The following is a 14,923-nucleotide window of genomic DNA, read 5'->3' on the forward strand; positions in this document are numbered from 1 at the left end:
GAGACAGTTTGCTCTTAGAAGAGGTGACCTCTCCAGCCATCATGGAAGAACAAAATATAATTTTAATTGAGGCTAAAAGAAAAGGGTATCATCCAAAAGGTAAATAAGGAAGAGGAAAAACACTTAAGGAACAACATTGAAAGTAAAAATATATGAGAAGTGTAGCTCAGCGATGGGACCCTGCCCATCTCTCCAGTTTCATTTTGTGCTACTCTTCCTTGTTCATATCCTAGCAGAATTGGCTTTGCCTGGAGCACCCCACCCCCACTCCCACTTAAATTATGTTTTCATGTCACATACCCAATTTGTAATTCTGTATGTTAATGTGTATTTTTAAAAAGCCTGATTTCTTTACTAGTTGATTCACTTTCAGAGGGCCTGAATCATGTCTATTTTATCCTTCATTAAATCTCCAACACTTAGCATAGGGCGTAAATATTCATTTAATGACCAAATATTAAAATATTAGGAATATTTGAAAGGCAGTAGGTAGCTTACTTCAGTTGGAACAGAAGGTTCATGTCAGAGTTATTAGGATGGGAAGTAAGTCTATCTGCCCAAGGTCTTCTGACCCAGGTTAAGGATTTTGTGCATTGTCATTGGGGAGTGGGAGGCAGAACCACTGGAAACCTTTAATCAGAGACAAGACATTCTAAGCAGTATTTTGAGAAGACTAATTTGCCAAGAGTCCCTTGCAGTCATGGAGTTATGAGAGAGTCACTGTACAAAAGTGATAGAAGGTAGGCCAGAAAGGAGAGATGGATCCAGAGGAAATTTCAGGTAAAAAAATTTGGGGGTACTAAGTAGTCTCAGGTAATTTTGAAGGTTCTTGCTATGTTATGTTCAGTGAGAAAAATAGTACCACCAAGATAGAAATTTGTACCCACAGCGTGACCTCAACTATATAAAATTATGGATCGAAAACAGTAGATGCAAGTACATCAACATGTGGACAGAGGTTGCCTTTGGGTGGTGGGATTATGGATGATTATCTTTCTGTTTTCCTTTTTCTCATATTTACGTTTTTTTTTTTTCAGTGAGCACTTATGGTATATCCAATCAGAAAACACCCCTCCCCCCTCCTACCCCTGAAAAAAAAGGGATATGATTTCAAGAATTTTGCTCTAGTTTATTAGTCCTACACTTCACAATAGGGATCAAGAACATGTTTGGAGCTGGGGGCATAGAGCTTGGGTAGAGATCAATTTATAGGTTAGGGATCACCCTGCAGGGTACAGAGGTTGGATTCCTACAGGCATTTTATCCAGCCAGGTAGCTGGAGAGACAGCTCCTCTGGAATCCTGATGTTTCCCCTGCATTTTAGTTGATTTCCCCTTCAATCTCTCAAATTTATCCTGTAACCCTGCCTCACCTTCACTCCAAGCATCTGTTTTTCTCCTGTACCTCTTAGCTTAGTCTTGATTCTGTACTCTCCTTTCTTGTCTCCTTGAAATTAAGGTAGGGTTCTTCAAGCTATTGGCTTGCCTGCCTCTAAAAGAATTTTGAAAATGAGCCATCCTAACATTTTTATATACTAAATAACTCTCAAAGGTCATACAGCTAGTAGGCAGCAGAGTGGGATTTGAACAACCTTTGGAGTTGGTCTCTAGAAATTGTCCTTAATCTGCAGGACAACAAGCACATTTTAAACATTGGGAACTTTAAGTTATTGCTTTAAGTCATCATTTGTTTAGTTACCACTTCAGACTTAACTATTTTAGTTGATGAAAATTTCTACCAGGGCTTATGATCAGATCAAACTGCCAAATCTGACTTATTTTTAATTGGGTAAAAATAAAATCACAGTGCAATTCAAATAAATGTATTAATATATATTTTGAGAGGAATAATAAAAACACCAATAAGTTATGGACCATGCTTCATAGATTACTAAAACAGTCCAGAATAAAATGTGGAGCTAATAAAATTAATTTATTTGGTTTACAAGTGTTATTTCTCGTTAGTTAATGATATACTATAATATATAACTTAAATATGTTTTTTATGAAATGAGTGTGTTAGAAATCATGTTAGTACTTTGATAATGTGGTTCCATTTGTGTATCACAATCTGTTGTTGGACTTTAGGAACAAATTAGATAAGGGTCATATATAAAAACATTTATTCTGCTGGATCTCATGGTCAGAATTTTTTAATGTATTTAATGAAAGACATGATGCTAAAGATTAAGTGCTTTGGCATTTGAATTATAATTTATTTTAATTTTAGTTTTATTAGTAGGATGTGGAAAATTGCATAAGATGAAAATGATGAGTTATAATTAAAATAAATATTTTTATACCTTTTGATTAAATGGGTTGTAACTACCTTATCAAATGATATTTACAGGTTGTATCTAGTATCTTACAAATTTTGTGGGTACAGGAAGATATTCAAACTGAATTTAAAAGAGGAGGCATCACTTATGTGCAGTTGGGACTTTTCTTCCCAAGTGATGACACTGCCTAGGGAGAGGTATTTGTTAGGAATAGTTGAAAAGAATGGATTACCTCAGAGTATATGGGGCCAAGGTCAGGGGAGCCATTTTCAGTATTGGACATTTTTGCTTTGCTATCACAGTATATTTAATGGAGAGTGATACATTATTAAAATAGACAGTAATGCATTAGGAGGTGAGTGCATTATCATTGCCCCATTTTACATTTTGTTTGAATTCTGAACACTCCAACATAGGTCCAAATGTCAGGTTCTAGGTACTCTTCAATTGTGTATGTGTATCTAGAAAAAAAAGTCCTTTTGCAGGTTCTTGGTGCTTTTATCAATCGTTAAAGGGGGCTTTCATGCAGCAATTAAAATGATGAATTATTTTGGCACCCCAGAGAGTTTTACACTCTGGGCCAGTGAGTGCATCCTCTAAGTCAGGTCAGACTCTACCTTTATTTTGTAAAGAAGGCAGGGTACTATTTTCAAAGAGAAGTGTGAATGGATTATCTACATGCGCATGCAGTCCTGTTCCCAGGTGGATCAATTTTAGGAAAGAGTAAATATGGGATTGTAGGAACTGGAAATTGAGATCCTATTTCTCCATACCTTTTGGAAGGCCTTCACATACACCAGGTTTACACATATAATAGTTTGAAGTCCAGTGAATTAAGGCATCTTTCAGTGATGTATTGCAAAAATTTCCCACTCTGTTCACTTGACTTCAGGCCATCCCTGCCCCAACTCTGTCTCTGTGATTTTCAGTGTGGCATGTGAATGGCTTATATCAGAATCACCTGTGATGATTTTTCAACCTAAGCCTGACCATCTCCCCATGGGCTCTTCTCCTTTAAGGGGTGTGGCTGTCACTGCTGAGCATGTGCCATACTCCTGAGGCTGACAACCATTGCTTTAATTAAACTTATGGACACTTGTCAGAGTTTTGTATCTAAAATTATGAATGATTTCATCTTATAAAATATTTGATATTTTCTATATCCTATTAAGAAGTAAAATTATAAGCTTTCTACAGGTTTTGGCCTTCTGTATTGTTTCCTTACAGTCTGCTCATCTGAACTTTTTATACTTATCTCTAACTGTTTCGCCTTGAGCAACACATTCTTTGGATATCAGTTCTCTTACACACACACAAAGGTTCTTAAAATATTGTCCCTGGCCAAGCAGCATCAGCATCCTGTGGAGATTTGTTAGAAACGCATATCCTTGGTCCCCATGCCAGACCCAATGAATCAGAAACTCTGGGGAGGTGGCCCAGCAATCTGTGTTTTAACAAGCCCTTCAGCTGATTCTGATGCACATAATGTTTAAGAACTCAATCTTACCTTAGCTCCCTTCCTTTCTTGCTTGTAAATTCCTAGTTATCTTGTAAGACTCTAGCTTCCCGGCAGAGTTGCTCTCTCTTCTGTGTCCTATGGTACTTTATCAAATCTCTTTTATAGCATTTATATTGCTTGCATCTGTCTACCTTTGAAGGTGGAGGCCACAACATAAATTACTTTTGCATCTACATGCAACACCTACCTTGATGATAAGTTAAGTGCTGGTGAATAAATGAATGTATGCATGAGTGAAGGAGAAGAGCATTTAGGAGGAGTGGTGATCAATAAGGTCAGCTGCTATGGAGAGATCATGGAAAATAATGAAGGAAAAAAGCTTTTGGATTTCATAGTAAAGCAGGTGTTGGTGACCTTTGAAATGCTTGCTTCAGCAGAGTGATGGGCAAGAAGCCCAGATTACTGGGAATTAGGGACTTCTAACATGATGAAGACTTTCAAGTTCCCAGAGTTTCTTATTGATTGTTTATCTGAACATGTGGTAGAAAGAGAATTTTCTTGGGAGAAATAACTAAGTGACCTTAGGCTGGTTACTTAATCTCATTAAATCTGTGATTCCAAATAGGCAATAATAGTAATAATGTTTGGTTTCAGTTTTTTAAAAGAATAAAACAAGATCATTGTAACACCCTAGAATGATGCCTAACACTTAGTACTTAAGGGTCATTTCTTTTCCTGTGGCCAAGGGACTGGGATATACTGGTTTTCCAGGCCTGGCTTAAGGAATACTCTGTTCAATAAAACAGGAGAAAAAGAGTGGTTCCCCAAAAGGAAATCCAATTTCTGTTACTTGGAATGAAAGGGAGTAGATGCAAAGCAGGCAAAACAACTGATTCCATTTTATTGTGTAGAAAAGTGTGTTTTCAAACTGTGCTTCTGGGAACTCTAGGATTCCAACTGTGAGAGACTTACAGAAGTTGAAGGAAAGAAGAGAATAACAAATGACTGCAGGTTGTTCTCTAATCCATGCTGACTCTAGCTTCCCCAAGAATAGCTTCAATTTTATGTTTTGTACCCAATTTTGGGTTAAAATTTCATTTGAACATGGAATTTTAGCTGTACCATTGGTATAGAACAATTTAGCAGGTAGTTAGGCCCATAAAGTATAAAAGCAGGTACCTTTTGTTACTCCATACCACTGAAAAAGTTTTTGCTCTAACTTTCCTGCATCCCAATACCCAACTCACATTCCTAACCCTACTAAGATCCAGATTCAGACACGGGAAGAACATGACGTTAGGCAGAAGTCCAGTTCTCAGTTTATCGATGTTAATGACACTTAAAAAAAAAAGTCATCACTTAACATTTAGCTCATCGAGAAGACATCCCTACAAGTTGTCGACAACTTGGTGACTCAGTATGGTCTGGTAATTATACAGCAGAAAATTTTGATATAGTTAAAAAAATGACAGATCATAATGTTCAATGATATGTTTATGCTGAAGTTGACATTGGCAAGCTGGGCAGTTAAATATATTTCAGTCCTTTGTCTATGGCTCATCTCCTAGGTAATTGCTGCTTAATCACATTCTTAGGACTTTTTCCTCCTCTACTATTGAATTTTTAAAACATATCCAGACCAGTCTTTCATCCTCTATATCAGCCCAATGTGGCTCAGTGCCTGTTTGTGTAAATAAAGTTTTATTGGAACATAGACGTGCGCATTAGTTTTAGTCTCACTTGCATTTATAACAGCAGAGGTGATTGGTTGTGAAAGAGAATGTACCACAAGCAGTAAAAATATTAACTATCTGGTCTTTACAGAAAAAGTTGTTGACCTGTGCTCTATATTTTTGTGGCTTATAGCAGAATTACTACATCTTGACATATGTCATACTTAGGAAGAAGAATCAGGTAATGTCCTTATAATACTCTTACTCTCTGATGCTCTCAAAAACATATCTAGGGAAATGTTTTTGCCATATCTACTCTACCTGCACTCTTTCAATTCTCTGAACAATTTCTCTGTGCTTCGTTACGTACCCTCAACGGTTTTGTCTTCTTTATCTTATAAAATTGCTGGCTGTTTTTAAGGAATGGGAGCTAGAGGAGTGATATGACAGCTTTCCACCTAGCCCTTGAACACATTGTACACATACCTGCGTGTGCTTAATGCATAGGCACAAGATCCAAACACATGGGAAAAAATCAGGATTTGGTATCATTTTATTTCCCCTACTGAGCCCTCTGAATTTCATATTTGTTGTTGTATTAGCGTATTTTGTGAAGAAGCGATTGAGCTGGGCCAAGAGGTTTGGTGAAGAGAGTTGGGGGAGGAACAGATTTTTTCTGACCTGGTCACTGGATGTTGTAAGCAGAGCAGCCACTCATCAGTAGGCTGAGTAGTTAAGCTGTACTTGAAGAAGAGCAGGGATAATAATACCTCTTTCCTGCATTTTTGCAGTCTAAATGCCCTGTGGAGTGAGAGAAGACTTCAATCCCTAGGCTTGTGAATCCCTTATCTTTTGCAAACGTTAAATTAATTTTTAAGGCTATTTATTCAAAGTTGACTTAACCACTAGAATAGGAAAGATCAGACAAATCAGCTGCAAGAAATGAAGTATGAGAAAACCCGAACTCTTTGACAAAGTATTCCTGGGAGTAAATGTGTTGAATGAAGCCAGCGGGTAAATGATAAGGCCCTTTACACTATGGATGTAAGAAAGCAATTTATCAAGAGTACATGAACTCTCTAGTGACCACAAGTCAGTAGGAAATGAGAGTGGAGGAGGAGCCCTGAAAAAATACATTTGAAATACTAAAAACCATGTGTGTGCATGCATTTTTAAATACCTGCATTAATATGCAGAAATACTGGCATATTGAAATAAGAGTTTCAGAGTACACATGTACAGTACATACTGTTATAGGCTTAAGGTGGTAGCAAGAGTGGGTGAGAAAGGCCAGGCAGTGATTTAGAACTTATAGAAACTTTGGGATACTGTACTCTCAGATATAGTTAGGATTTGATGCTGGATGTTGTCTGATAGTGTTGCCACTATCCTCACTCATGAGATTAGATGTCCATCTTTCAGGTTTAGGTGTTTATCTGTTCTAATCTCTAGAAGGTCGTGTGTGTGTGTGTGTGTGTGTGTGTGTGTGTGTGTGTGTGTGTGATTCTAACAATCTCTTCTTTTGTGTTCTCTTAAGGAGTTCAAAGCATCTCTCATTCATTATCTCATTATCTTTGCAGCATCTCTTTGAGCCATGTAGATGAGACAGTGTTATCTTAATTGTTCACTTTAGAGAAACTGAGGGAAAATGTAATTACATTATCTTCAGCAGGGTTCCCAGTAACTCAGATAGGGATGGGGATTAGAATGTATGATCTTATCTTGGCTTTAAGCTCCAGGGGAGATACTTTTTCAGATATGAGGAGGGGAAAATGCCTAATTTTGAAATATTAGTCTTATTAAAAGTATTTACTTTGAAAATGGTCATCCTCAGTTTTTTGTATTGAGATAACACAGGAGAAACACACAGAAATTCTCAAACTTTGATTTTACATGTGTTCCTCCCCGCCCCCCCACCCATTTTCATCTGACACTAAACCCTGGTCAGAGCTGTTTAAAAGATAGCTAAATTATGACTTGAATTTATTTTTTTAATGGAATAACTTTCTTATTTTTAAAAAGATTTATTTATTATTTATTGACAGAGGGGAAGGGAGGGAGAGAAACATCAGTGTGTGGTTGCCCTTTGCAAGTCCTCAACCAGGGACCTGGCCTGCAATCCAGGCCTGTGCCCTGACTGGGAATCAAACCATTAACCCCTTGGTTCTCAGGCTGGCACTCAGTCCACTGAGCCACACCAGTCAGGGCTCCTGGATAACTTGAATAGAACATGCCAGTGAACACTAAACTAAACCTAACAGGTGAACATCAAGGGGTAAAATTGGGAGAACTAAGTCTTAGGGTAATCTCCCTAAGGGTAATCTCCCTTTGCTAGTTTAACCTGAAAGCTAACAGATGTTAGCTTTCCTTATTCCTTCTAAATTAGGTTTTTTAGGCTGCTGTAGTCTAAAGAACATTCTCTTCTTTAAACCATTCAGGTTTTATAAATGGTGAATCTTACTTTTAAAAAGTGATACTGGTTGAACCTATTCTTGGGTCATGAAGTGGGAATTGTTTTTTTTTTTCTTTAGTGGGGGGAGAGAGAATTCCATGGTAACTTGGGGTGAATCATAGTTCAATTAGCAAATTAATTAATCTGGTTTTTAGAGTCAGCCATAGTCATTGAGAAACATCCTCAGTGGTTCTCTTTCTGAAGTTGAATGTGTTTTGTATTTGCTTGCTGTCATCAGCAGTCTGCAGTCTGCAGTGTATAAATAAAACAGGGAGGGGGTGGGAAGAGGATTATTTATATCGCAAACTGTTGCTTAAACATGCAACATGTGATTGTCATGCATCCTAAAAAATGGAGTCCTGATAACTTCCAGTAACTTGTTTCTGCTTTATCTGTTTCTGTCCTCTCCCTTTGTTTCTTTATTCCCATCTACCTGCGGAACCACCACAGCCTTGGATAAGCTCAGCACCCAGCACCTGTACCACCCCACGCAAGTGGAGATTGTGCAGTCCAACGTAGTGTTTGACATCAGCAGCCTGATGCTCTATGGGACACAAGCGGTGCCTGTGCGGCTAAAGATCCTGCTGGACCGTCTCTTCAGTGTCCTGAAGCAAGAGGAGGTGCTGCACATCCTGCACGGCCTGGGCTGGACTCTGCGGGACTATGTTCGAGGGTACATCCTTCAGGTAGGGGGAAGACGTTGAAGCTAATGTCTGTGGCCAGCTCTAGGTGGGGTTGGTAAGAGCCCATTGCAAACCTGATCTCCTTCCTGTCCCTTGCTGTCCCCAGGCATGCACATCCTCTTCTGGTTAGAATGGTCCTTTTGGCAGGCTTGTCAGGGGATTGGAAAAAAGGAGTGATGTTCCCAGTAAGTCAGCGTCAGGCTGCAGTGGTGTATGTTAGGAAGGAACAAGTGGCCTGTTGCCTAGTGTCACTTTGCATCATTTTGAATCTAACTCGCTCTTCCCTGCAACATGAGCTTCCTGGCTTCTCTGGCAAGTCTTGTTGTAGCCCTACTAAATAGCAGGGCTCTTAGAGGTGGGATATGGGTATGCGGAAATCTGAGATTACTCTTCATCTGGGTTTAGTCTGGCTTGTTCTTACCCTTAATTTGTAGGTTTGGAGTTTTTTTGGTTGTGTCTGCACCCTAACTAATTATTGCTTCTTCATCCAAATCCAAGGAAGAACTGTAACCTCTATAAATTCCTTGCTTTTATAATCAGTCAACCTTCACACTCCAAAACACGCAGATATGGTTATAGATTTGGCCTTCATAGCACTTGTCCTTCCAGCCTGAGACCCTTCTTGGTGTCAGTGGCACTTCCAATCTGGTAAGGGTCTGAAAACTTTCCGGGAGGCCTGCAGCCTCTACTCCCTTCCCCCTCAACCTGCTTGCCTTTTTCATCATAATTTACAGTACATTATGAGTGGTTTTGCATTGTGTACTTTGCCTCTGAAATGTTTTTATGGCCATCTGTCTTCCTACGACCCTTGAAGGGTAAATGTTGAAAACAGCATGTTGGGAGACCCCAGGATCCAAAAAGACTACAGTGGATGATGAAGAAGTACTCCCTCCTGCCAAAGGAGATCACAGTTGGAAAAGGTAGACTCTGAAGTGATTTTTGAAATTTCCTATGGGGATAATACCAGGAGAATTGACCCCTTCAAAAACATTGTTTTTTTTTACTCTGCCAGCCTGTTTATTTCCTGAGTTACCTTGTGTTGTGTGCAAGGCCTTGGCTGCCAGCGTGGTATGTGATGAGTGGGGGCCTCAAGACTTCCCTTGCTTTAACCTGTCATTAAAACACACACATTCCGGTCATTCTCCTGCGTGATACCTCCAGGTGTTAACCAGGGAAGGAGAGCAAGAAGGGTTGATGAGTGGACGTAGAGGAAGAGGGGAGATGGAATAACCTTTCTGCTCCCATGACTGCTTTAGTTAACAGAGAATTATTTCTTAGTTTAGTGAGATGTCAGCTTGAAAAGCATAGAAAATTTGGCCTTCTGAAGATGATAGGAATAACTATACATTACATTTTATGTTTATAGAAGACTTTCACAAGCATTCTCTCATTTGCCTCATTTTGGGGACATTTCAGTGGGGTGAGTGGAAAGTTAAGTCCTGGGTGATCAGGGGACCTAAGGGGGGCACGCGGTCCAGGAGGAAGGGGCCAGAAAAAGCAAAGCATGGAGCCAATTTAACAATCCCTGATGATCTGGCCTTGAGACATATCCGTGCCACATCTTTCTGCAGATGTTTCCACAACATGATTATTAATGTCTATTTTGGATGGATTTTATCCTGCATGAAAGAATAAACCTCTTGCAAATTTTTAATGGAACTGTTAGCTTGGCTAAGCATTTTTTCCTGTATTTAAAACTTAAAGTATTTTGCCCCAATCTGGTATTGTCTTCATTGGCTTCAGTTTGATGCTTATTAGTGTTATCATCAATGCTGCATTTCAGTTCTGTGTGTGTATTTTTGCCTAAGATATGTGGAGCATATGCATGGTGTCTTTCTGTCGAAACAAGTAGATATTTGCATGACTGTGATCGTTTGCCATCTTAACAACCCAGTTTGCTGCAGCACTTTGTTGTCAGTAAATACAGAACCTTCTGGATGTTCTCTGGTATGGTCCTAGTGTTCTGCCTTGACCGGTGCCTGTTTTTTTTGTTTTACTTGAAATTATTGCATAGATGTTAATTTTCTCCCCAAATTTCAACATAGCTCTAAGGTAAGCATAGAAAAATACTCCGTAGATACAAAATTGAAAGAGAAATTAATATGAGAGAAAAATTCAGCTAAATCACAAACTGTTTATAAAGTTTCTTATTTTGGGGTGAAGTATTGCATATAAAGAATATGGTCATTTATTGTTATACTTAAGTTATGATTAATTTTCATTAATATGCATATGTTTGACAGTTTCAAATTTCACATAATCTAGCTCTCCATTCAGAGTCTAAATTGACATTTTGAGAAAATCATAGATGATTTTTACCTTAGAGGAATACTAGGTTTAATTTCTGTCTTGTTTATTGATACAATTGATGTAATATAGATTTTATTTAAATGATGCTTTTTGTTATTCAGCATTTATCATATACTTATTCCTTGGACAAAATAGTTCTTGGTTTTTAAAAAAAAGCAAGAAATTGAAGGACACAAAACTGTTATCACTTGTGTAGTGATATCACTTGCTCATTTGAAAAATAATAAAACAACCCCCCCAAAAATAAGAGCTAGATTATACAAATAAACCCCTTTCCTCTAAAGCAGTGTTATTTGCTTATTGGACAATATTTTAAAACTTATATATAGAATGATAAAGTATGCACAAATAACCTTGATAATAATTTTATGTAACATTTTCCCACAAGTAAACGATAAAATATGTATCCAAAGGTTGTGGAATCCTATAATACACTATTAGAGTATAAGACATTTTATCTGGCTAAAACTCATTGTCTTGTAGCCCTCAAGGCATCAATTTTAGCATTATTGCTCTCAACAACAGTATATTGAATATTATGTCAGTTAAAGGAGAATAATTATCAAGTCAAGTTAGGGTGGCTGTTAGTCTTACCACATATTGACTTGGTTAGCAGTCGGCTATAGATTGTGTTACTGGGCAAATGAAGATGTACGGGGAGTTGAACTGGTGAAGCCAAGATATTAATTTAACTTCCCTGGGCCCAAACCTACGTCCCTATGTATATGCAGCTACTTCTGGTTTCAGAGACAGTTTTGAATGTGGAAGGATTGCATATGTCTTATCTGTTCTAGAGTTTTTGGCTTTGGATGTGGGTGGGGACAAAGAAGATCAAGCCATTCACAGGTATCGTTGTAAGCATGTATGAAATGGTTATTTAAAGAAAAGGAGGAAAATATTGATGCCATAGATTCATTTAAAATACTAACAGTATCTTTCAAGAACCCTGTACTGTTTTGGTAAAAATTACTTTTCACCTTTGTGATTATCTATGCAATTCATAAACTAGCCAGCTGGGTGTAAAATGCATAGTATACTTGGACTAAAATGATTTAAGAATCCAGGAACATCCTAAAGGTAAACAGTCCAGTATTCTCCTGTGTACCAATTAAAGTATTCATTCAGAAAGTATAGGAAAAAAATGAGATAAATTTGAAGCGTTTTTCCACAAAGTAGCAGCAAATGGAAATATGCAATTAGATGCTAAAATCTAGATATAAAGGAACGTAAGGGTTTTTCTGCTGCTAAAGAATAATTCTTTTTTCAATTATGTATCTCATGGCACATTTATTGATGACAAATAAAAGCAGTGTTCTATTCTTTTCCCATTTTCCCTGTCTTTGACCTGGGATAAAAAATATAGGTGATTATCATTGTTGAATTAATCATTTAAAAATCAAGTTTTCACTGTCTCTTTTCAGTTGAATTTGTAACTGCCTTGCCTGAGCTCATAGACCAGCCTATCTTTGGAAGTCTCCTTTGCAAATGAGTCCTGCCAGAATTCACAGAACCATATCAGACACTCTGCATAATTAGCTGAGGTGTCAGCAGCCTTTTGAGAGAATGAGAAGTGATGCATATTTCAAATCACCTGTGTCTTGATACTATCAGAACTAATAGAACAAGCAGCACTTTAGAAGCACATGTCCCAGAGTATTCTAGGGCAGCAGTCTTCCAGAGATAAGAATTAAGACTTGGAAGCAAGTATTCTCTGGATCTTTCTCTTAGAGCCTCTTGCTAATATTAACATAATAAAGGCTCTGGGAAGTTCTGGAGTAAGTGATTTGTGAGAGTAGGTAAGGAGCTTCCACCAACCTTTCCCACTTAATAGCCTCTTCATATCATCCTCATAAGAAGTCTTCATTTCCTGAACACGCTCAGCTCTTCTTCAACTAGGTGTGTTTGTGTGGACACTTCTGCCTGGGCAATTTCTTGTCCTTTAGGTGTCAGCCAAAGTCCCACTTTTCCCCAGAGACCTTTTCTATCTAGCTTCACCAATGCATGTTTTTCTAGTATTGGCTGTATCTAGTGTGGCTGTTTCCCTTAAGCTCTAACCCAAATTTAAATTAATCAATTAAATCAACCGTTAAAATGCACCCCCTCCAGGCTTCCTCACTAGGGAACACTGAGAAGACAGGGTACCCATTCAATATTTGTTAAATGAATGGGTATAAAAAACTGGTATAGCTTGATGCTTCACCACAGAACTCATGGGGTATTCAGTAACTTCAGTTGGGCCAAAAAGGCCCTTAGTCTTTCTTCAGACTTCCTAGGGACTGAATTTTGTGACTGCAGCTGAGCTGGTGAGGGTAGTAAGAAGATAATTAAGGCTCCCACACCCCCTTGCTAGTGTTTTGTGGTATCCATGTGGTAGAAAAACATAAATATTAAGCAAACACTTGTATTTAAATAGCCCATTGTGGAGCAAGTTCACATACATTAGTTAGCTTTTTGAATTCCCAGTGAATTAACATTTGAAGTAGTTTAAGCTCAAAGAGGTTGACTTTCCTGTAAACACACAGCTGTTAGCTGGCACAGGTAGTGATGCACTGCAAGCTTCCTGAGGATAAGAACCACTTACCTCTTGTTCATCACCGCGACCCACCTCTCAGCGCCCAGACTGGCATATACAGGGCTTACTAAATATTGAGGGAGGAAGTTTTCAAATATGATTTGAACAAGGTATCTAACTCTAGTGGTAATGTTTGGGTGGTGTTTTAAAAATTTTTGTGTTTTTAAGACTACCAAACTGTCTCTCTGGAACAAGAATCTTGTAGCATGGAAGTTGTGTGTTTTGGGGAACAGGGAAGGCCTGAGAAACTTGAACTGACAAAGTTAAGATCTCTCTTATATTTATTTGGTGGATCATTACCACCTGATGATAGACAATATTATGTTAAGTTGGTTCCCCTTTTATGTTCTTTTTCTCAGCTATTTTTGATATTCCATCTCGTTTCAGGTTACCTTTGCTCTCTCATTTCCATGCCCAAAATTTTTTTTCTAGATCTGATATTTATCATCAATGCTTCATTGCAATTTTGGCTCTTTGCTTTACCTTTCCAGAGATACCTGCCTTTTGTAATTAAATCTAAAAACAAAAAGAGTTTTTTAACCTAATTAATAAGATTTCAGCTTATTATGTGCAGGGCATGACCAGAAATGATGTAGCTCTTTTCTGGGTCCATAAAAGGATATCAAATTGAATGGGAAATGGGGAACTAGATATTGAGTGAGAAGATTGGGCTAAAGTCCCAGCACTGCCACTGATTATTTATGTGAGTATGGAAAAATTTGCTATTCTCAGCCATAGTTTCTTCATCTTTAAAATTGAGGTAACTTCTCCTATCTCTCTTGCTCTGAATGGCAAAGGATGAAGTCATGCAGTTGAAAGCATGTTGTAAACTCCTACTGAGGTTGGTATTTTTCACTTACATCTATGTGTAAAGCTAATTCTGACCAGTTACTGCAGGGAAATATTAGATGCCAAACACTTTTCTCTGCAGATGTCAAATGCTTCGAAAAAGACGGGAAATACATGTTAGGCTTTAGGTAATATCATTAGGATAAAAGCTAGTTGTTTTACAACTGGCTTTAGTCAGTAAATCTTGAAATGCTAATGGCCTGACACAGTAGGAGTTTGTTTCTCCCTCTCATCAAGGCCAATCAGCATTCCTGGTTGGTGAAGGCTTTCCTCCCAGAGGTGATTTGAAGGGAGGTCATTTAGGGCCTCTGATATTTTATGGCTCTTCCATTCTCTGGGGCCTCAGCTTCTTCATCCAGGTGGCAGCTCTGAGAGAGGGTTAGAGGCTCTTGTGGGAGGTTTTCATGGACCAGCCTAGAAAGTAGAATGTGTGACTTCTCTCATGTCACTGATCAGAGCGTGTATCTAAACTGAGCCAGCTGACCCAGGGAGGCTAGGACACGTAGTGCCAGGCTGAGAAGCTGCTCCCAGCTCTACCTGTGAAGCATGGGGGTGAGCATAGGTCAAGGCCCCATGCAGGTGTGGTGACGTAGCTGTAATTTTGCTTTTTTTTTTTTTACAGTTGGACCAGGAAAGCTTAAATCAGC

General features: G+C 38.4%; 1 protein-coding gene across 7 annotated transcripts in view; it reads left to right on the forward strand.

Moving 5' to 3' along the window:
- Positions 1-14,923, forward strand: part of BNC2 (basonuclin 2) — a 421,558-nt gene that overhangs the window by 285,183 nt on the left and 121,452 nt on the right. For all 7 annotated transcript variants that reach the window (XM_045840775.1, XM_045840769.1, XM_045840770.1 and 4 more), the window contains one exon: positions 8,313-8,548. In XM_045840775.1, coding sequence (XP_045696731.1) covers positions 8,313-8,548 — 236 coding nt within the window. The remainder of the gene's footprint in view (positions 1-8,312; positions 8,549-14,923) is intronic.

The sequence above is a fragment of the Phyllostomus hastatus genome, unplaced genomic scaffold, assembly GCF_019186645.2.
Source record: "Phyllostomus hastatus isolate PE091 unplaced genomic scaffold, TTU_PhHast_1.1 phas_contig_34, whole genome shotgun sequence".
Lineage (NCBI taxonomy): Eukaryota > Metazoa > Chordata > Mammalia > Chiroptera > Phyllostomidae > Phyllostomus > Phyllostomus hastatus.